This window comes from Stegostoma tigrinum, chromosome 27 (genome assembly GCF_030684315.1).
Source record: "Stegostoma tigrinum isolate sSteTig4 chromosome 27, sSteTig4.hap1, whole genome shotgun sequence".
Taxonomy (NCBI): domain Eukaryota; kingdom Metazoa; phylum Chordata; class Chondrichthyes; order Orectolobiformes; family Stegostomatidae; genus Stegostoma; species Stegostoma tigrinum.
In genome coordinates, this window is record NC_081380.1 from 11,332,802 (window position 1) to 11,359,213 (window position 26,412).

Genomic DNA, 26,412 nt, shown 5'->3' on the forward strand with positions numbered 1-26,412 from the left:
AAGATCCTTAACAAAATAATGTTCACTTGGTCTTGAGTTAATTCTCAATTTATGGTTTTCCCAATTTTTGCTTCACAGTTCAGGGCAAGAGCAATCTCTTAGAATGGTTTCATCATCGGCTCCAGAACATAGAGTCATAGAATCATATAACATGGATACAGATCCTTCGGTCTAACCAGTCCGCACTGAACATAATCCCAAATTAAGCTAGTCCCACTTGCCTGCTCCTGTCCCATATCCCTCCAAACCTTTCCTGTTCATATACTTATCCAAATGTTTTTAAAAATGTGATGGTGCCCACATTCACCATTTCCTCAGGAAGTTAATTCCACATACGAACAATCTTTTGTGTAAAACATTTGCCCTTTTTGTCCTTTTTAAATTTCTCTCCTCACCTTAAAAAGGTGCCCCCTGGACTTGAAATGCCCCATCCTAGGGAAACGACACCTGTCATTAATCCTGTCTATACCCCTCATGATTTTATAAACTTCTACATCTCAATCTGCTGCGCTCCAGTGAAAATAAGTCTCTGCAGGAGTTCCTCAGGCTAGTGTCCTAGGCCCAGCCATCTTCAGCTGCTTCATCAATGACCTTCCCTTCATTATCAGTTTTGAAGAAGAAATGCTCACTGATGATTGCACAATGTTCAGCACCATTCGCAGCTCCTCAGATATAGAAGCAGTGCACATCCACATGTAGCAAAACATGGACAACATTCAGGCTTAGGCTAATAAATGGTAAATAACATGCACACAGTATAAGTTCCAGGCAATTACCATCTCTGAATTCCCCATTATCAACATCCTGGGGTGGGGGCCGTGGAGTTTATGAATAACCAGAAGCTGAACTGGGCCAGCCACATGCTGGCTACAACAATGGTTAGAGATTAAGAAACCTATGGTGAATATCTCCTATGGTGAGATATTGTTTATCCACCATCTATAAAGCACAAGTCAGGAGTGTGATGGGATATTCTCCATTTGTTTGGATGGGTAGCTCCAACAACGCTCAGAAAGCCTGACACCTTCAGTCTCCTTAACTGACATCTCTTCACACCTTCAATATTCACCTCCTTAGTCACTACTGCATATTAGCAGCAGTATGTACCATCTACAATTTGCATGGCAATAAATCACCAAGGCTTCTTCAACAGCATCTTCCAACCCTGTAACCTCTAACATCTGGATGTACAAGGGAAGCAGCTGCGGTGAACAACACCACCTACACGATCTTCTCCAAGCCACACACCCTCCTGTCTTGGAAATATATCACTGTTCCTTTAGTATTGTTGGATTAAAATCCTGGAACATCCTGCCTAACAGTGACATGGGTACTTCTACATGCAAAGAACTGCAGCAATTCAAAAAGGCAACTCAACTCCAACTTGTCAAGGGACAATAACAATAGTGGCCTAGCCAGCAATGCATATATCTTACAAATGAATAAAAATAAATTTAATTGCCTGAGGAGGTGATCGAAAAGTGTCCAAATTCTTTTCTGTTTATTTGGTTTCAAGTCTTATCTATTTTTGACTCCTCCATGGCTTTGAAGCAGAGTTTGTCATGTTTGTATGATAGGCCAAAAAAAATAAGACTCCTATTATTAAAAATGTTGAAATTGCCCAAATCTATTATTCTGTTTTCAATCTAGTTTTGCGAATGTTTCTGCTAAGTCTTTCTGATATGAACAGAGAGGAAAGAGGCAGAAACTTGGTGTCTAAATATCTTCACTCTTCACTTGTGCAAACGTGCCACGCAATCTTTTATTTGCAACTGAAAGGACAGGTAGAGCCTAGGTTTAACATCTCATCCGAAAGACAGCTTGTTTGACAACTGAACTTGCCCTCAACAGTATACCAGAACATCAACCCTGATTTTTGCATTCAAATCCCCGCGTGGGATTTGAATCTAAAGTCATGTTATTCAAAGATGAGAGCACTACCTGAACTATAGCTGATATCTACATATTACAACAGTGATGATAATTCAAATGTGCTTTGAGGTAGTTGTGGAAAATTGCTATTGAAATGAATTTGTTTTTAAACAAGCACCATTAAGTATGCAAATTCACAAGCCCATCTCAAGGTATCAAAGTCACTTTGATTTGTATCAGCAAACCTCAATAAAATAGTGAAGATGTTTTCTCTCCTTTCCCCAAATATACCCTTTAAGTCTGGACTTGAAGTTTGGAATTGATAAGAATTTGATAATTCAAGCTGAGCCAACATTTGAGGCCAAATTTCTAATGATGGGTTATAATTGGATTTAAAATCTCCCCCTCCCCCACTGCATCCCATAACCAGCCCAGCTTGTCCCCTCCCCCCACTGCATCCCAAAACTAGCCCAGCTCGCCCCCGCCTCCCTAACATGTTCTTCCTCTCACCTATCCCCTCCTCCCACCTCAAGCTGCACCTCCGTTTCCCACCTACTAACCTCATCCTGCCTCCTTGCCTGTCCATCCTCCCCAGACTGACCTATCCCCTCCCTACCTATACTCTCCTCTCCACCTATTTTCTCCTCTTTCCATCTTCGATCCGCCTCCCCCTCTCTCCCTATTTATTTCAGAACCCTCTCCCCCTCCCCCTCCCTGATGAAGGGTCTAGGCCCGAAACGTCAGCTTTTGTGCTCCTGAGATGCTGCTTGGCCTGCTGTGTTCATCCAGCCTCACACTTTGTTATCTGTTAATGCTGATGTTGGACTCATGACTATTTTAGTTGTAATGAAAGCTGTTGAAAAATTTGACACCTAAGAAACATTCGCAACAATATTGATTGATCCCTTTACTTGGACTCAAATGGCAAATTAAGCAGATTTTCTTGTAAACAAGAAGGCAGAAAGGTAGTTATCGGAACATTTAAAAATTGTTCTAATAAATGTTGATGGAGAAGAGTTTGTTTTTTAAAGGACAGGAGCACTGCATGATGGATTGACGATGTATATTCAATTTCAAAATGTAGCTGCGTCTCGATCTCTGCATTCTCTTTAAATTTTGAACTTTTGTAGACAATTAGACAACTACTCTTAGGAAAACTTATTAAAAATCATAAGAAAATGACTGGCTTGCTTACTGAGAAATTACTAGCTGCTTGTAATGTTTCGGTGTAGGATTGTTGCTTAATCTCTAAAATAATTTTTAACTGGTAATGTTGAATTTTGCATACGGGACTGTGAAGCGTGAAGACCTAATTTAAGGCTTCTGTATGAAGACCAAACTGTGCAGAAGTGTTCTGGGTAACCCGGTAATATTATATCCCTTTTTAGAAAGTTAATTCCTCCCGAATAAAACACAACCAAAATCCTAGATTTGTGTTTATTAGACACAGACAGTTTGATAAGTCACAACGTAACAAGCTGATAACAGATACACCTAATGGTTCTATTAACAGGATTTTATTGTGAGGAATATTTACAGATTTGCCTATTGTATAAATAAATAATTTTATATCTTCCGACATGTATCCTCTGTAGGTTTGATAATGTTTACATATAAACAAAAGTTCTGTTTTCATTAAAAAAATTAAACTTTTATTCAAGAACTAATAAAAGTCTAAGCAAAATATAAGACTGAACTGCATGCTTGAAGATCATGATGCATACAATTTATTTTGCACATATATTGGATTTTGACTGTACAGATTAAAAAGTCATTTTTGGACACTTTGGACAAAAATGAGATTTTTGGATAGTGTTCCTTTCCCTTTCTTAATTCTTGAGGAATGCTGGGACTACTTTATTGTAAACATGGTCTTATAACTTCAAATAAAAAGATTCCACTCATAATGGTTTAACAAAGATCTTACTCTACAACAGCATCTTTACAAGTCTTTGTGTTTTAAATTATACTCATACGCACTGGATGTTGGTTAAGCACTTAGTATGTGGCCGATGAGTCATTGGGGAAACTATGGTTAAAACTCAACCCTGTAGTTTCACTGCTGTTTCCAGAAATTACCTTTTTCAAGTTGTAAATGGTCCTAATATTTGTGTTAAAAGCAAATTGTAACATAAAAAAGTTTGCATTATACAAGATTAGCTTTAGACATTGAACAATGAGAATACTGTAATCCATTTAAGATCTGGCAATAATATATCTCAAGATTAATTACTGACTGAACATTAATTGTCAGTTGAGATCCTTTAAGCGCAGGATACTGAATCCAAAGGGTGATTACAAGCTGCAATCTAATTGAACAGTTCTAATAGTTTATATAAAATCATAATGGATCCTGGTGGTGAATTTCACATTTGTTACATATACAATACTGAATACAAGCAAATGATTATAGGCTGGTATCTACTGAGTGGTTTGTTTAAAATACAACCTGAGAATGACCTACAGGTTTGAAATTTAAGCAAGGGATTCAGATGGGTTAGTTATTGAATTATAGTTGCACAAATATGAAGTGCAGGCTGGAATCTAGTCCAGGGTTGCAGATCAGCTCTATATATTGAAAGATTCTTCATAGAATCACGTAATCACATAGTACAGAAGAGGCCCTTTGACCCATCAAGTCAGTATGACGAAAAGTATACTACTATCTTCACTAGTCCCACTTTTCCACATTAGACCCATAGCCTTGAATGTTATGACATTTCAACTGCTCATCCAAGTACTTTTTAACGGTTGTGAGGTTTCCTACCTCAACAATCCTCCAAGGCAGGGCCTGCCAGACCCCCAGCACTCTTTGGTGAAAAAGAATTTCCTTAAATCCCCTCTAAACCTCCTGACTTTCACTTTAAAATTACACCTCCTTGTTAATGACCTTGCAACTAATGGGAACAGCAGCTTTCAATTCGCCCTGTCCATGCCCCTCATTGTCTTATACACCTCTTTCCAACAAACTTACCAGTGTTATTGAGTAACAACAGAAATTATGGTCTGCACAGTTACAATGCCTTATTACACCAAAAGCAACTTATTAATGAAATTCTGTATTTATAAGACTAAACTAAATGCTGATAAAGGATCACTGGACATTAAATAATAACTCGGTGGTTCTCTTTACAGATGCAGCCTGACCTGCTGAATTTCACCAGCACATATTGATTTTGTTTCAGATTTTTAGCATCTGCAGGACTTATTTACTATATACTGAATGATGCCTATGATTGAACTTTAGACTGGAATCTAATGGAGATGCTTAAATATATATATATAGAATAATATGAATATATAAACAGAAGGAGTTGAAAATACTAACTATGTTGGATAATCTTAATAATTGCACTCAACAAACTTGTTGGGTAACTAGCAAAAGGATATCAGATTGTGACTGTAAACTGGATAAATTTTGAATCGTATTATGTGATAAAATAGTTAACGTACACAATACCTTGAATTTTATCGTGAAAAGAGGATACTAGTCTTACTAAAAATGCTGCCTAAAATTCATGGTGCTACTTCATTCAACTTGAACCTATTATTCTGCAAACACAAGTATACCCCATTGAACTTCTGAAATGCTTTTAATCTGTGACAATGCATACTACTTGATTAACTATTGTAATAACTGATGCAATTTTGGCAGCAGTTGACAACATGGGAAATAATATAACATGCATATATTCAAGAATAATAGTGAGATATTTATGGCATAACATAATTCATCACACATCTTGTGTTGTAAAGTAAGATTTTGGATATTTGTATATAACATTACCAAGAAGATTGTTCACTGAAATGCTATGGAGTTAATTTTAATGGCCTAGAAATTGGCAGATAGAATTTAACAGCACATGAAATTCAGTGGAGAATTAGCCTGACTGATATCTCTCAGTTGTGCTATTAACATTTCAGGTGGGGCTAGTATATGCCATAGGAACATCTCTCCAAAATTGGCAGGTGTTTTATTACAGTTAAAATGGGGGTAGTGGGGGCTACCCACGATGGCTGACAATTTCTTAATGTATGAGTATGTTCAGCATTTGATTCACATATCCACAATCGTTTGGGTCATTTAGCAAATCATGGATAGAACACAGAAAAATAAAACATTTCTTAAAGAAATCTCTATGCCTGCTGGATTTTTATTTTTCACTCAGCACCTTAGTCTATGAGTCTTTACGCTAATATTCTATGATATTTTTACCACTGACACCATTGCCAGTATTAATTGGTTTGCCAAGGGAATTCTCTTATTCCAAATAATTTTAAAAAACAGGAATACCTCAGATGGGAGTTAGAGTATTCAGACAGCACTGTGGGCCAACTCACCTGAATTTGAAGATAGAAGGCAGGTGGCTGGTACATATGAAGACTCCTTATCCCAAAGAAGGTTGAGACAAAAGACTTAGTTATACCAATGAGATATGAGAATGTCTGATTCAGAAATACACTTACAAAACGTGCTACTTTGATTTAGAAAATGTCTGCTATGGTGACCAGCAGCCATCATAATCTGATTGCCATATCCACAAAGATACCAACAATCACATCTGCAAACTTTGGCAGTTCTCAATCTTCAAGGCAATAGTCTTCGTAGGATCAGTTTTGTAAAGATCAAGATGCAGGGCTATGCTCTGCTGCATTGGCTTAGCATTGACAATATGGTCACCCTTAGCCTAAATGTTGGTGCACCTTCAACTGAGATGATACCTTTGTAAATGTCCTATGAGGCTTCAGAGTGTGTAAAACACAACTCAAGAATATTTCATGTATCACACACTGTTATCTTCTCAAATATTTTTCAAATACTATGAGTAAATTAATGGTTTAGCATGGCTTTGGTTTCCATGTCTAATCTGTTCTTTACACAGAAATTGAACAACTTTATAATTTGATTGTGAAAAGTTGCAAAATAGGGATTATGCAGAAGATAACTAAGCACTCTTTAACTCCTTTGGGGAAAAATGCAACTTTCACTTCCCTCCTATTCTTTCAGTAAGTTTTAGTTTTGTACATTTGTCAAAGAAGTTGGATTGCAATTTCACCAGACAGTTTCATTATTAGCAGCTCAATGTTACTTATTTCAGCACCCCTACAATTATTTTCAAAGTACAGATAGTAATCCTGACATTGTCCTTCAAATCTTTGGAAGATTCTTCCAGGGGATTCTCTCTGATACTAATATTTTTGATTCCTTACTAAAAATCCATGATAAGTAAACTGAATTAAAAGTATATTGTTAATGTTATTGCTAAAAATAGCACCTCCAAAAGCCATTAAATTAAATTTATGAAAAACACAAACTTTAATTTAGTGCTACTCTACGTAAAGGGTTAAGCCCCTCAAATTTTTTCTTCCATTCAATTAGATCATTGCTGTTCAATTTGGCAATGTTTGCTCCATTTCCTTTAATATGCAGCCCTTTTACTGTTTTGTTGGAGAAAATGATATATTTTTAGTTTTTGTGTTAAAAATTGTTTCTTGATTTTAAGTTTAACTTTATGGGCATAAAGTATGATGCCTCAGGCTAGAACAAGAACTCAAATTACTGGTTGCAGAATGGTTTGTGTGATCTGTAATGTAAGATTCCTGGTTGTTGAGTTTTGAAAACTACACCATTTAAAAGAAAAGTGGATCGAGTAAAATGGTAAAGCACGAAATCATTTAAAAGCCACTTTGCTAGTCTGAACAACAAAAAATGAATGAGTGAAGACCATGATGTCTATTGCTATATGAAAAGAGCAACACCAAAACCAAGACAAGGAGAAGAAAAATGTTGATCGTGTTAGATTGTATTCAGGACAATAAGACTGAAACTTAATTTCATATTACCTGCACACCTAAAAAAGGAGGTAATAGGAAGTGCAGATGCTGGAGAATCTGAGATAACAAGTGTGGAGCTGGATGAATACAGTAGGTCAAGCAGTATCTTGGACAGGCTGGGTGAATGGACGGATGCATGGCAGATGCAGTTTAATGTGGATAAATGTGAGGTTATCCACTTTGGTGGCAAGAACAGGAAGGCAGATTACTATCTAAATGGAGTCAAGTTAGGTAAAGGGGAAGTACAATGAGATCTGGTTGTTCTTGTACATCAGTCAATGAAAGCAAGCATGCAGGTACAGCAGGCAGTGAAGAAAGCTAATAGCATGCTGGCCTTCATAACAAGAGGAATTGAGTATAGGAACAAAGAGGTCCTTCTGCAGCTGTACAGGGCCCTGGTGAGACCGCACCTGAAGTTTTGTGTGCAGTTTTGGTCTCCAAATTTGAGGAAGGACATTCTGGCTATTGAGGGAGTACAGCGTAGGTTCACAAGGTCAATTCCTGGAATGGCGGGACTATCATATGTTGAAAGATTGGAGCGACTGGGCTTGTATACACTTGAGTTTAGAAGGATGAGAGGGGATCTGATTGAGACGTATAAGATTATGAAGGGATTGGACATTCTGGAGGCAAGAAGCAAGTTTCCGTTGATGGGGGAGTCCAGAACCAGAGGACACAGTTTAAAAATAAGGGGTAAGGCAGAGTTGAGGAGAAACTTCTTCACCCAGAGAGTGGTGGATATATGGAATGCTCTGTCCCAGAAGGCAGTGGAAGCCAACTCTCTGGATACTTTCAAGAAAGAGATAGATAGAGCTCTTAAAGATAGTGGAATCAAGGGTTATGAGGATAAGGCAGGAACAGGATACTGGTTGTGGATGATCAACCATGATCATAATGAATGGTGGTGCTGGCTCAAAGGGCAGAATGGCCTACTCCTGCACCTATTGTCTATTGTCACCTTAGAAGCAGGAAAGCTGACATTTCGGGCCTACAGCATCACGCAGCTCCACATCCTGTTAAAACCTAAAAAAGGAGTTGACTCCTAACTCATCCACAGATTTGATAACAACACAATGTTGCTTCACTTTTGAGTTTTGTTTTAAAAGTTTGTTGCAGAGTTTCAATTTAGCTTAAATTTTGTAAGTTACCTGGAAGAATCATTATGATGGTTTTGGACTTCCATTGCTACAAGCAGCTATAGTGGCTGCGGTCTAGACAGGCTAATGAAACACTGCAAATCATAGATTGACTGGAAAAAAGGTATGAAATATTTTCAGAATTATAATGGTGTATATTAGTAATTGAATACAGTGAGGATCATACATGGGATATACAAATTTTCTCCATACTTGACCAGTGTAACACATCAACACAAGCACAATTACAATGATTAAAAGTGAAGCTTGGTTTTACTCTTTTCATATAACAATACAAATATTGGTCTTTGCTCATACTTTTCTTGATGCTTAAACTAGCGATGTGGTGTCTAAATGATTTAGTGGTTGAGCATTTCGTTCAGTCCATGCTTCTTTCACATGGTGTGGTTTTCAAAACTGTAGAACCAGGAATGCTTACACTTCAGATCACACAAACCATTTCTGCCACTCATAATTTGAGTTTTTGTTCTCGCCGGAGGCATTATGCTTTACACACATTCTAATATATAACATGAACAAAATAGTTTGTTTTGACATAATATAGATATTTGTTAGGACTGTGTTATGAGGAGAGTTTGAGTACATTGGACCTGCTATAATTGGATATTAGAAAAATGAGAAGCAACTTTATTGGAACGCAGAAAGTTCTTGAGGACTTGACAAAAGGTGAAGGTTATTTCTCCTTGCGGCAGAATCCAGGATCAAAGGCATAATCTCAGAATAAGTTGTTGCCTTTTTAAATTGGAAATGAGGAGGAGTTTCTTCTGTTAGAGGGTAATGAATTTGTTTATTCTTCACCACAGAGGGTTGTAAATTCTGGGTCATTAAGTATATTCAGGGCTGATACAGAGAGATTTTTAATCAGTAAGGGAATTAAGAGTTATGGAAGAAAAACAGGACAGTTGAGTTGAGGATTATCAAATCAGCCATAATCTCAATAAATAATGGAGCAGACTCAATCGGCTGAATGGCCCATGTGTATTGCTATATCTTATCATCTTGTGAAAACTTAATCCCACAACTGTATTACTTCTTAAAGAAGAGTGTGTAATGAGTTACGATGACGCCATGCAGCAGTATGCTCGACTAAAGATGTGTACATTGTATGTAACTACAAATTATCAGGTTTTTTAAGTAAATTTGTTTGAAAATTTTAAGTAAATTTCACCTATTTGATGTATCAATCAAATAAAGTGGTAATTATGTTTTAATGAAAGAATATGACAGCAATCGATTAATTTGTGCAGGTTATGTTTATCTTAGGTCAGTTTCTCACCACAGGGGAAAATGGGAAATTAGATTGCGAGTTTCCATGAGGTTATTATCAAACACCTTCTGGCATTTTGTCAAGTAGCAGGTGAAGGCTAAAAAAGTATTATATGTCCCTTGAATGGAAGGGAGAAAAGTGATACTGTTCTGGGAAAGTATGAACTCAATAGAAATGTCAGCTAAGCTTTCTTTTTCTCCCTAATCGATATACATTTTCCTGAAGAGCCAAGGAACGGTAATTAGGAGCAAGGGCTTTGTATGATCTTTCCCTCTGCTGCAACCCTAAAGCAAGTGTAGCAACAGTAACTGTTGCCTTTACCAGCCAGTAAGTAAAATGTTGCGTCAGGCATACAGAAGATGTTCTTCTCCATAGCCTGGAATTGTATTGATCTCTGCACATTTTAGGAATCGGTTCATGAGGAAATAAACTTTCTCTTTCAGTAAGCTGATTTCTGTGAAGTTCAGCCTCGCTGGTTCTCTTGCCATATCCAAGTTCAGGTACATCCTTCTCCTCAACCACACAATAAAATAATCGAAGAATGTTATGTGAACCTTGAAATTATACTTGACTTTAAAGGATGACTGTTCAATATTATTTGTATCAGCCATTAATCTATCTTAATATGTTGATATATGCAAGCATGAAATGTTTGTTAATTAATATCAGCAATAGTAATTTCTGGTTGCAGATTTCCACTTTAATTTTATTATTTCCTTACAATCCTAAATTTTAATCCTGCTACCTCAGTTACCAAGAGTGAAAATTTTCTTTGTGCACTATTTGCAAAAAAATCAGAAATCAATCTTTCATAAACACACTGATGATTTTGCTATAAATCTTTCCCCATATTCTCAACAATGATTAAGCAAACTACATATCGTATGCCATTGCACAAACTTTGAAATTTTACAATCTCAGAAACAATAATAACTTGGCATTTGCATTTATTGTTGCAAAACTTCCAAGGTGCTTCCCAAAGCAGAGAGGCAGACGATTTATGAAAGTTGGTCAAAGGCAGTGAAAAAAGTCAAAAAAGGTAGGGTTTCTGGAAGCTTTTAAAGGCAGGGAATGAAGTAGCAAGGTGGTAATGTTTTGAGAATGAGTCAGAGAGTGAGGGCAAGACCAAGTGAGGAAAGCTGGGGGGGCATGTGGAGAAAGGTGAACACAGAGGTCCAGTATCACAATACTGAATCAGGAGAATACATCCGCAGCATTTTAGGTTATTGTATTCTATTTGTCATATTCGCAATTTCTGAGGAACAACTGTCAGAACAATGATTTTATTGTTACAAAACACTTCAATACGTTTTTTTGATATTACATTGGGATGACAGTCCAAAAATTGAATTAAATTTTGGCCCCGTTTTTAAAAATCAGTGATGAAGCTGAGATGCTTGCAACTTACCTCAAAGATATCTGCCCTCAAAGACCTAATGGTTACATTGGTAGGGTTGCCTTGCCTGACAGCAGTTTAAATCTGACGCAGATCAAAGTGATGTCTTGTCATGTAGCAACAGATATATCAGCAAGTAGGTAAGAAGCCAATTACATTGAGATATTCTCATGCACAATGGCTCAGTGGTTAGCACTGCTGCATCACAGCACCAGGGACTGAAGTTCAATGCCTCCCTCAGGCGACTGTCTGTGTAGAGTTTACACATTCCCCCTGTATCTGTGTGGGTTTCCTCTAGGTGCTCTGGTTTCCACCCACAGTCCAAACATGTGCAGGTTATGTGGATTGGCCAGGTTAAATTGCCCATATTGTGTAGGGATTTGCAAATTAGGTGGATTAGCCAATGGTAATGCAGCTTTACAGGGATAGGGTAGGGAAGTAGGTCAGGGTTGGATGCTCTTTGGAGGGTCCGAATGGGCTGAAGGGCCTGTTTCCATAGTGTAGGGATTTTACAAAAATAGGAAATTAAAATTGTAACTTTTTTTGTCATTATGATAGAGATTTGATTTTCCACAGCTGTTCAGGCTACAGGTGTGTTCGAACTAATGATGAATTTAGCACGTCTTTAAAAATGCAGTTACACCTCATTCAACAAAGGTGTAACTTTATCAAAGGTATTACAGTGGGATGATGTCAGACAAAAGTTATTTCTCCCCCCCATAAATCATGCCAACACAAATCTGAATGAACCTATGCAGCACATCCTATGCTGGAATGTAGGCTCACTGAGGATGAGTGAACTCCTGAAATGGCTGACAGTTTAAGTGGACTAATTCCCATTGTAAAATCCAGACCATTGTCTTTGACTCAAGACATGTTTGATAAAAAGGTCACTGACAAGAAGGTATGTATTAATTATTGATTATAAGGTATACATAAATTGACAGGACTTTGTGAGGATCAAGATTTACTCACATTCAGTTATTTACTCTGTTAATTGAACAGAGTAAATGAATCTGGGCATTAAATTGGTATTTATTTTGAGGAGCATTAAGTGGTCAAGCAGGAATTTCTGTTCCAAGAGCTGAACAGAAAAAATGTGAATCAACAAGCACCGATTCAGAAATTTCTAACTAGTAGACTTTTGTGCAGTTTATGAAATAGTAAATAAAACTATCACAAGTCAAAATAATACTAACTGAAGATTCAAGTATACTTCAACAATTATGAGCACTGATTTACAAATTAGATATGGTACATTTAAGAACATGAAAACAACAGCCAACTGGGTAGAATGGCACATGTCAACTAAGAGCTTCATTAGAAGTTATGTTTAATACAGAAATTTATATATAAGAAATCATAAGCATGAGATAAAACTATCTCACTCTTACGACTGGAAATCCAAACTGTTGTTCACATCAAATTTCAGGGGAGTTAGCATATGCACCTTGGAGAAATCTTATTCTGCCATTATTCTATCAAGTCTTGATTATTCTCTTTCAATGTATTCTCAATTCGCCCAAAATTTAGTGGATTAGTCAGAAAATTCAACTGGCCTACAGCACGTAGCCAAGATTAGTTCTTTTTCAAGCTGGGAGATCTGCACAGAACTATAAGCGTGCACGCGCGTGCGCGCACACACACACACACACACACACACACACACACGCGCGGTCAACTTGAGCCAAATTCTCCTTCAATTATTTACAATGGCTGATGTCATTTGGGGTTTATTTTCTAACAGTTCCTCACAGTGAATTGATCCAATTCCTTGTTTACCCAACTAAACAAAGAAGCCTTCCAGAACTCCTAACTTTTAGGCTGCATTTGTTATTATTGTTCTATAGATAAAATTACAGGTTCCAGTTCGTGCAAATTCAGAATTTTTGCAATACATTTGAACACACCTGATTCTTACTGTGGTTGATTAAGAAAGCTTGTGTATATGAACATTTCTGCTCCTGCATTTCCAATAAATCGTACTGTAAGTATGTATATTAAATTAAAATGAATATATAACGATGCCAAGTACGTGCTGCCACAGTTCACAGAGCTATATAACATTTGTTTTCCATAAACAGAGAAACCTATTCATCACTTTGAATAATCACTTATATATCAACTTTGCTCCAATCAGCACTCACTTCGATCGTGTAATGCACTTGCTTCAACAGCTTCCATCAGTGCAATTTAAATGAAACCTAAACTTGAATGGAACAGATGTCATCAAGGTACAGAACTGACTATGGGCTCAAACTGTGATTACTTTCAAAATGCAATAAATAACACTGTTTCAGACAGAATTGGTAGTGAAACGATCAGCTTGGTTCATTGGTCAACCTACTCGATACAGGTTTATCATACCTGTTCTTTCAAATCTAGTAGCTCAAGTTTCATTTTGCACTTTTTAGCAATCCATCAATGTGTATTGCATGTGATTTTCTGCAGCTTGCAGACTATTGGAGTCTAAGTTGAAAATAAGCATTTTCATTAATGATGCACTCTCGTTTTACTGTCACCTACACAAAGAAATCCCAGCATACACTCTTTGAATAACAGTGAACAGTATGCCTCTGTGCTATACTAGTTATTTCTTACATTGTCATAAGAGGCTTTGCATCCTGTAAACTGTAATTTGTTAACACCATTTACAGTAGAGTATAATCTTTCCAAAACATTTGATCAGCTGCAAATGCATTATATTTAATGCAGCCTTGTCAGTGGCCAATTGACCACAAGCGTTTTTATAGTGCTTTTATGTTCCGTAGTTCTCCGTGCTTTGCAGCCTCATACTGTGGGTCAAACAAAAAAACAACTGTACATGAAACAAATTTCTGGTAAATATAAATGTACCAAAGGAAAAGCTGCAGCAATCTATGCAATCTCCTTTATTCTCTGAATATAGCTGTGTAGTTCTTCTGGGTCTCTGAGGCCCATATCTTGGCACACCCACTCAATGTCTTCCTCATCGGCTATAGGGATGCAATTGTAGGCCAGTCCAAGTTCCTCTGATGGCAATGTGGTGAAGGTGGTAAACTTGACTCTCTTCCTTTTGGAGGTGGGTGAGTGCAGCGGATCCTCACTGTGTTCCCTTACTGAGCCCCCAGATGAACCATCTGCTCTGCTGTGCACTTGACTTTGTACACTTGTCTGTGAGCTGCCGCTACTCTGATGGTCACTATGGCAGCAAGTTTGGAGGTTTTCTAATGGGTTTCCAGGACTTTCAGGCTGGGGTGAGAGGTCAGCCTGGGTACGAAGGGGTTGACCATTGCCTAGGAACACCCAGTGATGTGAATGATCCATGCTTGCTTGCCCTTCTGGGGGAATACGTTTATGCCTGTACTTGAGAACAAAGACAATACAGTTTATTAGAAAAACCAAAATGGCAAGACAGAAGACCCCTAATAGTGCGTACATTCCAATTTCCAAGTCAGTCAGACCCCTTGGTGTGGGAGCATATTCATCATCAGGATCTGCAAGATCCTTTGGCAGATCTGTAATATCAATATCAACCGGCATGCTGGACACCCTTGTGTTATCAAAGTGCACTCCACTATCTTGCATGCCGTCAATATCCCTGCCCGGTTCCACTCTTGAATCAGTCCTTTCTTCTACAGGTGACTTTACTGTTGTGCCAACCTTCCGTAGAACACTTTCCTCATGGTCACCAGTTGCAGAGGATGTATCTGGCTTGAAGTCAAATTGCCCTTTCTCTTTTGGTTTATGTCCAAATGGGTTACTTTCAAATCTAACTCCATCAGGTGCGTAGTCCTCACCAGTGTTTTCTAGGTCTTCTTCTGAGTTATCATCAGACCCAAAGTGGACATTCACATTTACCAGTGTTACAAACAACAAACTCTTGCGATTGGTCTTTTTACACAGTTCACAGATCCCCAATTCCACCTTGATAAATTCACCTGACCCTTCGCCTTCTGCTATTATCACAGACCAAACAGAATCCTGGGTTGAAGAGACTACTTTGTCATTTAGTGTGGTAACTGTCAGATTGTAGTCCTTAGGATCATAAAGGGTCAATGGAACAGCTGTGTTGTCACTGTAGAAAATCCATGTGCTCAGGATGCCTTCCTAATAAAAAATAGGAGAAAAAAAAGTTAATTAATAATTAATAATTAGAGTGAACACCACTGGAAGAGGCATTGCAGGTTTCAGATTGCACTCTGGGTGGGGAACATCAATGCCCACCACTTTAAGTAGCTTGGTACTAGTGACCAGGTTGGCTGAGATTTAAAAGGACATAACTACTAGACTAAGCCAGCAGCGGGTGGTGATAGAATCAGCAGAAAGGAGAAGCCTCCTTGCTCTCATCCCAATCTTCTTGTGGCAAATATACCTCTCTTTGGTAGCATTAGAAGGCTTAGAAATTCTTGTGCAGACAAAGTCATATTGCTAACAGTGAGAATACTCTCAATCATATTGTTCAGCACTACCGCTGTGCTAAATATGATTAATTTCTAACAAACCTAGTAGCTTAAAACTGAGCAATGACTCACTGTGGGGTATCATCAAAAGCAGCGCTATGTTGCACAATCTGTAACCGTATAGGCTAGCATATTCCACATATTTCAAATACTAAACAAAGTAGGGGATCAATTCTGATTCATTGAAGAGAGTAAAAAAAATGCCAGAGAAATACCCAAACATACCTAAAAATACAATGTCAATGTTGTTAAACTACAAGCTGGTCTGCTAGAGCTCTTCAGGAAGGTTTAAACCAGTTTGGCAGGGGGATAGGAACCGGAGCTACAGATCAGAGGATGCGGTAGCCAGTGTACAGACAGATAAATCAAGCAGAGAATCAATGAGGAAGGATAAGCAGTTGATGGGGCAAAGTGCTATGATGCTGTGACCATTACGGAGGCTTAGATAACACAGGGGCAGGAATAGTTGTTGGATGTTGGGTGGCATTGCTAATCAGAGATGGAATCACAGCTGCAGAAAGGGAGGTCGTAGAGAAGGGTTGTCCACTGAGTCAGTCTGGGTGGAAGTCAGAAGCAGGAAAGGAGCAGTCACTTCATTGGGAGTTTGCTATAGAAACCTCCACACCCCGCCCCGATAGCAACAGAGACACGGAGGAACAGTTTGGAAGACAGATTTTGAAAAGATGCAGAAGTAATGGGGTTGTTGTCATGGGCGACTTCAACTTCCCTAATATAGACTGGAACCTCCTAAGTGCAAATAGTTTGTATGGAGCAGATTTTGTCAGGTATGTCCAGGAGGATTTCTGACTCAATATGTAGATAGGCCAATGAGAGGGGATGCCATATTGGATTTGGTGCTTGGCAACAAGCCAGGACAGGTGTCAAGCCTCTGTGGGACAGCATTTCAGTGATAGTGATCACAACTCCCTGACCTTTACTATACTCATGGAGAGGGATAGCAGCAGACAGGATGGGAAAGTATTTAATTGGGGGAGGGGGAAATACAATGCTACTTCGCAAGAACTACGGGGCACCAACTGGGATCAGATGTTCTCAGGGAAATGCACAGTAAAAATGTGGAGGTTGTTTAGGGAGCAGTTGCTACCAGTATTGGATAGGTTTGTCCCACTGAGGCAAGGAAAGGACGATAAGTTGAAGGAACCTTGGATGACAAGACGTGTTGAACAATTAGTCAAGAGGAAGAAGGAAGCTTACTTTAGGCTGAGGAAGCAAGGATCGGACAGGGCTATAGAGGCCTACAAGGTAGTCAGGAAGGAACTGAAGAAGACCAGCATGGTGGCTCAGTGGTTAGCACTGCAGCCTCACAGCGCCAGGGACCCGTACAATTCCAGCCTCAGGTGACTGTCTGTGCGGAGTTTGCACATTCTCCCCGTGTCTGCGTGGGTTTTCTCTGGGTGCTCTGGTTTCCTCCCACAGTCCAAAGATGTGCAGGCTAGATGGACTGGCCATGCTAAATTGTCTGTAGTGTTCAGGGGTGTGTGGGTTATGGGGGGGGTGGGTTTGGATGGGATGCTTCAAGAGGCGGTGTGGACTTGTTGGGCTGAAGGGCCTATTTCTACACTGTAGGGAATCTAATCTAATCAATGGACTTAAGAGAGCTTGAAGGGGGTATGAGAAAACCTTGGTGGGTAGGATCAAGGAAAACCCCAAGGCTTTCTACACTTATTTGCGGAACAACAGGATGGCTAAAGTGAGGGCAGGGCCAGAGATAATGAGGTGTAGAGCTGGATGAACACAGCAGGTCAAGTAATGTCATAGGAGCAGGAAAGCTGGCATTTCAGGCCTGGACCCTTCATCATTGGGTAGGGCCAATCAGGGATAGTGGAGGGAACTTGTGTGCAGAGTCAGAGGAGGTAGGGGAGGTTCATAATGAATACTTTGCTTCAGAATTGACCAGTGAGAGGGACCTTGATGTTTATGAGGACAGCATGAAACAGGCAAATATGCTTGAACAGGTTGCTGTTAGGAAGGAGAATGTGCTAGAAATTTTGAAAAACATGAGGATAGATAAGTCCCCTGTAGAAAAGTGGCAGTTGTCAGCAATATCCTAAGAACAGTAATGTGACAATGACTAGGCAATCTGCTTGGTGAAATAATGTTATCGGATCTTTTCTATTCATTCATAAGAACAGGTAGAACATTTGTTTCACATCCTTGACATTGGCGCTCCTTGATGTCACAATAAATTTGAAAACAGTTGCAATCAGGACAAAACCTTTCTGCTATCCGGAAACATTCCCAGCTAAATGTATTTATGTTTGTGAAGATCAATCATCTCAGTTGCTCCAATTACTTTCTTTCTGTTATTAGATCAGAAGTGAGAATATGTTGGACCAAAAGATTTTGGAATAAAAGTAGGCCCTTCAGCCTATTGAGTCAGCTCAATAAGATCATGGCTGTTCTGATAATCCTTAAACTCCACTTTTCTGACTTGCCCCCCCTTCAACTTATGATTCTTACACATTAATCAATTGAAACCTCCTAACTGATTAAAGATTTAAAAGCATCCTAGGTTTGTTTAGTATATCTTCATCAGTGTTATGACCCTTTGATATTTTACTTATAAATTCTGTGTCTGATACTACCTCTCTCACTAACATCTGAAGAAGGAGTAAGACTCCGAAAGTTTGTGTTTTCAAACAAACCTGTTAGTCTGTAATCTGGTGTCATGTGATTTCTGACCATGTCCACCCCAGTCCAAAACTGACACCTCCACATAATTAGAAATCTCCATCTCAGCTTTGAATATACTTGATTACTCAGCCTTAATAGCTGTCCATGGTAAGAATTGCACAGATTCATAACCCTCCAAGAGAAGAAATGCCTCCTCATCGTTTTAAATATGAGACCTGTTATTCTGAGCTCATTCCGTCTAATCCTAGACATTCTCACAAGGGCAAGAGAACATCATTTCCAAATCAACCATGTTAAGCCTCCTAAGAATCTTGGATGTTTCAAAAAGGCCACCTCTCAGTCTTCTAAAGTCCAATTAGTATGGGCCCAATCTACTCCACGTCTCCTCATAAAACAATCTCTGCATACCTGATATCAGCCTAGTGAATCTTCTCTGGACTGCTTCCAATGCCAGTATATCATTCCTTAGATAGGTGGCCAAAAATTGGTCACAAGATTCCAGCTCTGGTCTGACTACTGCCTGGTCTAGTTTTAGAAAACCTCCCTCTTTGTAATGCTTCATTCCCTTTGAAATAAAGGCCGATATTCCATTTGCCCTTCATATTTCCCGCTGAACTTGCATGATAGCTTTTTTTTCTGATTCCTAAATACCTGAACAGTACCATTCTGCAAATTTTCTCCATTTAAATAAAATCGTCAGCTCTCCACAGTTATTGCCAAAGTGCATATCTTCACATTTTCCAAAATTATATTCCATCGCCAAGTTTTCAGCACTCCTTTGATTCATCTATAATTCTCTTTCTGTCATTTGCAGCATCTGCCTTCCCACCTATTTTTGTGTAATCCATTCATTGAAGATTGCAGTGCTCAGTTTTTCATGACCTCTCAGATAAGAGAGCAGTTTTCACAGTATGCAGCAAGATAAAATTCACACCTTGACTGATAAGTGGAAAGTAACATCCAGACCACATAAACACCAAACAATGATCATCTCCAACATAAGAAAATCTAAATATCTCCTCTTTATATTCAACAGTGGCAAATCCCATCAACATCCTAACTGGGATCAGTAGTAGTCAAAAACTTAGCTAGACCAGCCATCCAAATGTAGTGTCTACACCAACAGATCAAAGGATGGGCATTCTGACAAATGACTCACCTTTTCACTCCCCTTTTTGTGTGTTGGAGTTGATGAATGCACCTCCAGCAACACTGAAGTAGTAAAACAGCATCTAGGACAAAGCAGTCTGCTCGATCAGCATCTCCTTCACATTTTAAACATTGATTGAGCTAGTGGTGGAGGCAGTGTCTGGTGCATCATATACAAAATAGAGTCAGATTCATACAGCACGGAAACAGATCCTATGGTCCAAAATGTCTATGTCGCCCAAGTTTCCCAAACTAACTTAGTCTCATTTGCCTGCACTTGGCCCATTCCCTCCAAACCCTCCCTATTCTTGTATCAGCTCAAATGTCTTTAAAATGTTGTAATTGTACCTGTATCTACCACTTACTCTGGTAGTTCTTCCTTGTACAAACCACTCTGAAAATGTTGCCCCTCAGGTCCCTTCTAAAATCTCTTTTCCCATCTTAAAATTATGCCCTCTAGTTTTGAACTCCACCACTCTAGGGAAAAGAGCTTTGCTTTTCAATTTATCTATGCTCCTCAATTTCATAAACCTCCTTTAAAAGGTCACTCCTCAACCACCTACACTCCACTGAAAAAAGTTCCAGCCTATTCAAACTCTCCTCATAACTCGAGCCCAGTCACATCTTTGTAAATCCTTTCTGCACCTCTCCAATTTAATAATATCCTTCCTATAGCAGAGCAGTCAGAACTGTACACAGCACTCAAGAAGTGGCCTCATGAACATCCTGCATAAACACAATGTCCCCAAGGGACTCCAAACAAAATTTGGTCATCTCAATTTGTCCCAAACCGCAACAGCTGTTATCTACGATACATTCAGATCATCCAAAAGCAGTTTTCTCTACAGATCCTCAGCTCCACACTGGCAGCCATGCACTGGCAACTTCTGGCACTACAATCAATCTTATCCCAGCTCAGAGCTTCTCTCTCTCCCAGATCTGCAAAGGGACCCCTTCTGTTTTTCGTTCTGCATAGGATCCACACCCTCAACCAACGCTTTATCTCCACCTTATTGGACATCAAGGACCATAAGTACACCAAACTTGCTTGTGCTTACCTCCAAACACAGAGCTCCTCCACTACCACAGACTCCAACTCTATCCAGGACCTCATTCTCAGTTTGCTGGTGCCATTAACCATGCAGTCGCCTTGGCCTCTCCCACTGACGCCCTCGGCCATGTCAATTCCTCCACCGCTGCTGACGTCACTTTCGCTTCCACCTATGTGATCATCCCCATACAAGCACACACTCCCAAAACCTAGCCCCAGCCTCAAGCCCTGCTGGGTATTCACCATTCCCCTGAGACCTCCCCCTCACTGAGGAAAAACAGTCAGTCCTCAGCAAAGGACTCCCCTTCATTCCCCTGCCCCCACACATCTGAATTCCATTCACATCTGGATGTTGAACTTTGTTTTCACCACCTCTGCGCCTATTTCTTTTACCAAAAATCCAACCCACCCTCTGTTGATCTTTTCCCCCAACTCCCTGAAACCTCCGCCTCCTGGACACCACCCCACAGCCCCCTACCCTCCCTCAACCTCTTTGTTTCCAACTGCAGATGCAACATTGATCGCCTCAATCTCTCCACCCCTCTCACTCATCCAACATCTTCCTACTGGAACTCACAGCCCTCTGTTCCCTCCGCTCCAACCCTAACCTCACAATCAAACCCACAGATAATGGGGACGGGGGGGGGGGGGTGGGGGTCGCCATAATGGTATGACACACTGACCTTTACATAGCCGAGGCCTGGCACCAACTCTCTGACACTTCCTTCTACCACCCCTTGATTAAGACTTCACCCGTGATTACGAGACTGTAATTTCTCCTCCAGCTCCACACTGTATTGGACATGGCTCTGTGTATTGAAAATTGTGTCTCACAAATTTGATTATGTTTTTTGAAGATGTGACCAAGAAAAATGTTAACGGCAGAGTGGTAGACATTGTCTACATAGACTTTAGTAAAACTTCTGACATAGTTCAGCATGGTTGACTAATTAGTAAAATTTAAATCAATGGGATTCAGGGAGAGTTTGCCAATTGGATAAAAAATTCTCTTGACAGTAAGAGACTGGTGGTGGAGGATTGTTTGTCAGACTGGGGGTCTACAACCAGTAGTGTTCTGCAGAGATTGATGCTAGGTTCATTATAATTTGTCATTTATATAAATGATTTGAATTAGAATTTAGGAAGCATGGTTAATAAGCTCTGAGGAAGGGTCACTTGACCCGAAACGTTAATCCTGATTTTCTCTCTGCTGCTAGACCTGCTGAACTTTTCCGGCAATCTCTGTTTTTATTTCTGATTTCCACTATCTGCAACTCTTTTAGTTTTTATGGTTAGTAAGTTGCGGATGACACTAAAATTGATGGGATAGTGGACAGTGAAGAAGCTTATCTAAGATTACAAAGGGATTTGATCAATTGGACCAATGGATCATGGAGTGGCAGATGGAGTTTAATTTGGATAAATGTGAGGTGTTGCATTTTGGTACTATTATCAAGGGCAAGACTGACACAGTTAATGGTAGAGCCTTGGGGAGTGTCGAACAGAGACATCTTGGGATTTAGGTCCATTGTTCTTGAAAGCTGTGTTACAGGTAGGCAGAGTGGCAAAGAAAGCATTCAGTGCACTTGCCTTCGTCGTTCAGACTATTGAGTATATTGCTTAGGCAGGTATTGAGAAAGATGATATGGCTGTAGTACCGGGTTTGTTTCAGAGTGTGATGGAAGAACTTCAGGGCAGAGGAAATCAACAGTGGGAAAGAGAGAGAGAGATCCAGAGGTCTTTAAGGAGGGAGGAGGACAAATCAAGGTGAGCATCTTTGAAAGAGGCTTTGCTCTGGGGTTAAATGTCACTTGGAGATAGCAAGATACTGCACTCAGAATGAATACAGTGTGGAGCTGGAGGAACACAGCAGGTCAGGTAGCGTCAGAAGAACAGGACAGTTGACGTTTTGAGCCTACAGCCTTCATCAGGACCTACCTATTACCCCTCAATTATGATCCCACCCCGATCACTAGGCCATCGTCTCTCAAACTATCCATAACCTTAGGAGACCGAGTCCCTGTGAAAGGTCTACGCTCGAAACATCAACTCTCCTGCTCCTCTGATGCTGCCTGACTTGCTGTGTTCCGCCAGTTTCACACTGTATTGACTTTGACTTCAGCATCTGCCGTTCTTGCTATCACAGAGCCAGATTGATGATCCCTAATCAGTCCTTGCCTCTCCAAATGCATATAAAAACCTTTCTTTCAGAATCCCCAACTAACAGACTCACTAGTCTATAGTTCCTTGTAGCTTCTTACATAAAAGACACACTAACCAGCCTCCAGTCTCTCGGCACATCACCTATGGCTGTAGATGATATAAATATCTCTGCTACAGCCCCACAACAACTTCCCTAGCTTCCCACAATATTTTGGAATACACTTGATCAGGTCCCATCGATTTATCCACCTTTATGTGATTGAAGATCTCCAACACCTCCTCTTCTGTTATATGGGCTGTTTAAAACATCAATATTTATTTCCCTGATGCATGGCAGGAACTCACTATGGCTTCTTCAAGGCTTCATTTGCTGCAAAGAAGGACAGGCAGTCAGTGAGTGGGAATACCACTGCCTCCACATTCTTCTCTAAGTCATTTGCCATCTTGACTTGGAAAATACATCACTGTTCCTTCACTGTCTCTGGGAGAAAATGCTGGATTCCTTCTATCCGTCTTTGCTATTTCGTGTAGAAGAAATGTTATCTTCACTATATGTATTGCAGCAGTTCATGAATGTGCCTTACTCCCTCTCAAGCAATTCAGGATGAGCAAGAAATGCTCACTATGCCATTAAGACCCATATTCCATAAAAAAAAATTTCAAAAAGACACATGATGCAAGAAATTCTGACAGTAAGGGCAGAATCTTACCAGGCTGAACAAGGGGCTCCATGGTAAAATAAATGGTGGAAATCTGGTAAGATATTCAGTGAAGCCTATCAGAATCATCTCGCTGCAAGTTGCTCACTTTTCTCAAGCAGTGTAGTGAGATTTTCACTAGACAGTGGCAAGTTCCCAATTGATACTCATTATTCTTCTAACACACCACAGATTGCGATCTTAAACTCACCACATAAATCAGCCATCAGGAAAACCCAATGTTGAAATCAGAGCCGGATCTCAGTGAGTTCAACTCATCACTTCTCCAAAAGATCTCCAAATTGGACATGGGGCACCAACATTTTGGGCATGCACCGTATACACTGGCCAACTGCAACCCACATACGTAGACAATGGCAGCCAACATTTGCCAGCACCTGTGAACCTTCCAGGCACACCTCCAATCCACTTACAGGAGGCTTCTGAATTTCAATGATATATCTCAGGCTGCAGTGGCAATTACCATTGCAATGCTGCAGCAAAGATGCTGTGTGCTCAGTTACATGCACCATCCCAAAACCAGCCCAGTTCGTCTCCTCCCCCCACTGCATCACACAACCAACCCAGCTCTTCCCCTCCCCCCACTGCATCCCAAAACCAGCCCAGCCTGTCTCTGCCTCCCTAACCTGTTCTTCCTCTCACCCATCCCTACCTCCCACCCCAAGCCGCACCTTCATTTCCTACCTACTAACCTCATCCCACCTCCTTGACCTGTCCGTCTTCCCTGGACTGACCCATCCCCTCCCTACCTCCCCACCTATACTCTCCTCTCCATCTATCTTCTTTTCTCTCCATCTTCGGTCCGCCTCCCCCTCTCTCCCTATTTATTCCAGAACCCTCACCCCATCCCCCTCTCTGATGAAGGGTCTAGGCCCGAAACGTCAGCTTTTGTGCTCCTGAGATGCTGCTGGGCCTGCTGTGTTCATCCAGCTTCACACTTTATTATCATTAATTTGGCTACATTGTATCACTGGGCTCATCTGTTGCTGTCATAGTGCTTACTCCCTCTGTCTCAATACTATTGTTTTGCTATGCCATTTAGCACAGCCACAAAGAGAGGAAACTTGACAAAATTCTCAACCAGCCTTAATTCAGTCAAGTGAAATAGTCTTCCCACAGGGGATCCCATCACAGTAGGTCTAGGGCAACCTACAACCTTGGAGACTACAATGGGATGAAGGAGGAGTTGGCTAAGTTAGACTGGAAGCAATGACTATATGGTGGGACAATTGAGGAACAGTAGAAGTCTTTCAAAGTGATTTTTCACAGTGCTTAGCAGAAGTATATAATCAGTGAGAAGGATGGACTATAGGAAAAGGGATCAGATACGAATAACTAAGGAAATAAAGCAGTATATCAAACTGAAAGCTACTGCACACAGTGGCAAAGATTAGTGACAAACTCAAGGATTAGGAAATCTTTAAATGTCAACAGAAAGCCACAAGGAAGCCATGAAGAAAGGTAAAATAAATTGTAAGAGTAAACTAGCCCAAAATATAAAAATAGATAGCAAAAGTTTCTACAAATATATAAAATGAAAAGAGTGGCTAAGGTAAACATTGATCCTTTAGAGGATAAGAAGGGATAACTAATAATGGGAAATATGGAAGCGGCCAAGGCATTGAACAGGTACTTTTGTTGGTTTTCAGTGGAAGACACAAATAACATGCCAATAGCTGATGACAAGGGGGCTATAGAAGGTGAGGACCCAGTAATTATTATTATCACTAAAGAGGAAGTGTTGGGTTCGCTAATGGGGCTGAAGGTACAAGGGTACTAAAAGAGATGGCAGGGGAAATAGCAAATATACTCATGGTAATTTACTAAAATTCACTGGACTTTAGGGTGGTGCTGACAGATTAGAAGACAGCAAATATGACGCCAATGTTTGAAAACAAAGGAGGTAGACAAAAGATGGGTAACTACAGGCTCATTAGCTTAACTTCTGTAGTGAGGAAAATACTTGAATCTATCATCAAGGGATAAAAAGTGAGACATTTGGATAGAAATTGTCCTTTTGGGCAGATGTAGCATCAGTTCATGAAAGGTAGGTAATGTTTAGTTAATTTACTGGAATTCTTTGAGGACATTAAGCCCAGTGGATAATGGGGAACCGGTGCATGTAGCGTATTTGGATTACCAAAAGGCATTTGACAAGGTGCCACACAAAAGGCTGCTGGATAAGACAAAGGTGAACAGCATTACAGGTAATGTATTAGCATGGAGAGAAGGTTAGTTAACTAACAGTAGGCAAGGAGTAGCAATAAAGAGGTGTTTTTCTGGTTGGTGATCAGTGGCTAGTGGTGTGCCTCCAGAGTCAGTTTTGGGACCTCAACTTATTACAATCCAGATAGATAATTTGGAGTTGGGGTCCAAGTGTTACGTGTCAAAATTTGCAAATGACACTAAGAAGAGTGTTGGAGCAAAGTATGCAGGGGATACCGAAAGCCTATAGAGAGATATAGATAGTTTAAGTGAGTTGGCAAGCGTCTTTCAGATGGAGTACAATGTTGGGTAAATAGGAGGTTCATCTATTTTGGTCAGAATAACAGCAAAATGCACTATTATTTAAATGGTGAAAAATTACAGTGTGGCACTATGCAGAGGGACCTGAGTGTCCTTGTGCATAAATCACAAAAAGTCGATTTGCAGATGCAGCAGGTAATTAAGACGGCAAATGGAATGTTGTCCTTCATCGCTACAGGG

At 40.0% G+C, this 26,412-nt stretch overlaps 1 protein-coding gene across 2 annotated transcripts in view; it reads right to left on the reverse strand.

The window, feature by feature from the left end:
* Positions 1-3,303: 3,303 nt before the first annotated feature.
* The window catches only part of tmem132e (transmembrane protein 132E), a 583,956-nt gene continuing 560,847 nt past the window's right edge, over positions 3,304-26,412 (reverse strand). For both annotated transcript variants that reach the window (XM_048557374.2, XM_048557372.2), the window contains one exon: positions 3,304-15,616. In XM_048557374.2, the coding sequence (XP_048413331.2) occupies positions 14,405-15,616 (1,212 nt within the window). In that variant the 3' untranslated portion in view covers positions 3,304-14,404. The remainder of the gene's footprint in view (positions 15,617-26,412) is intronic.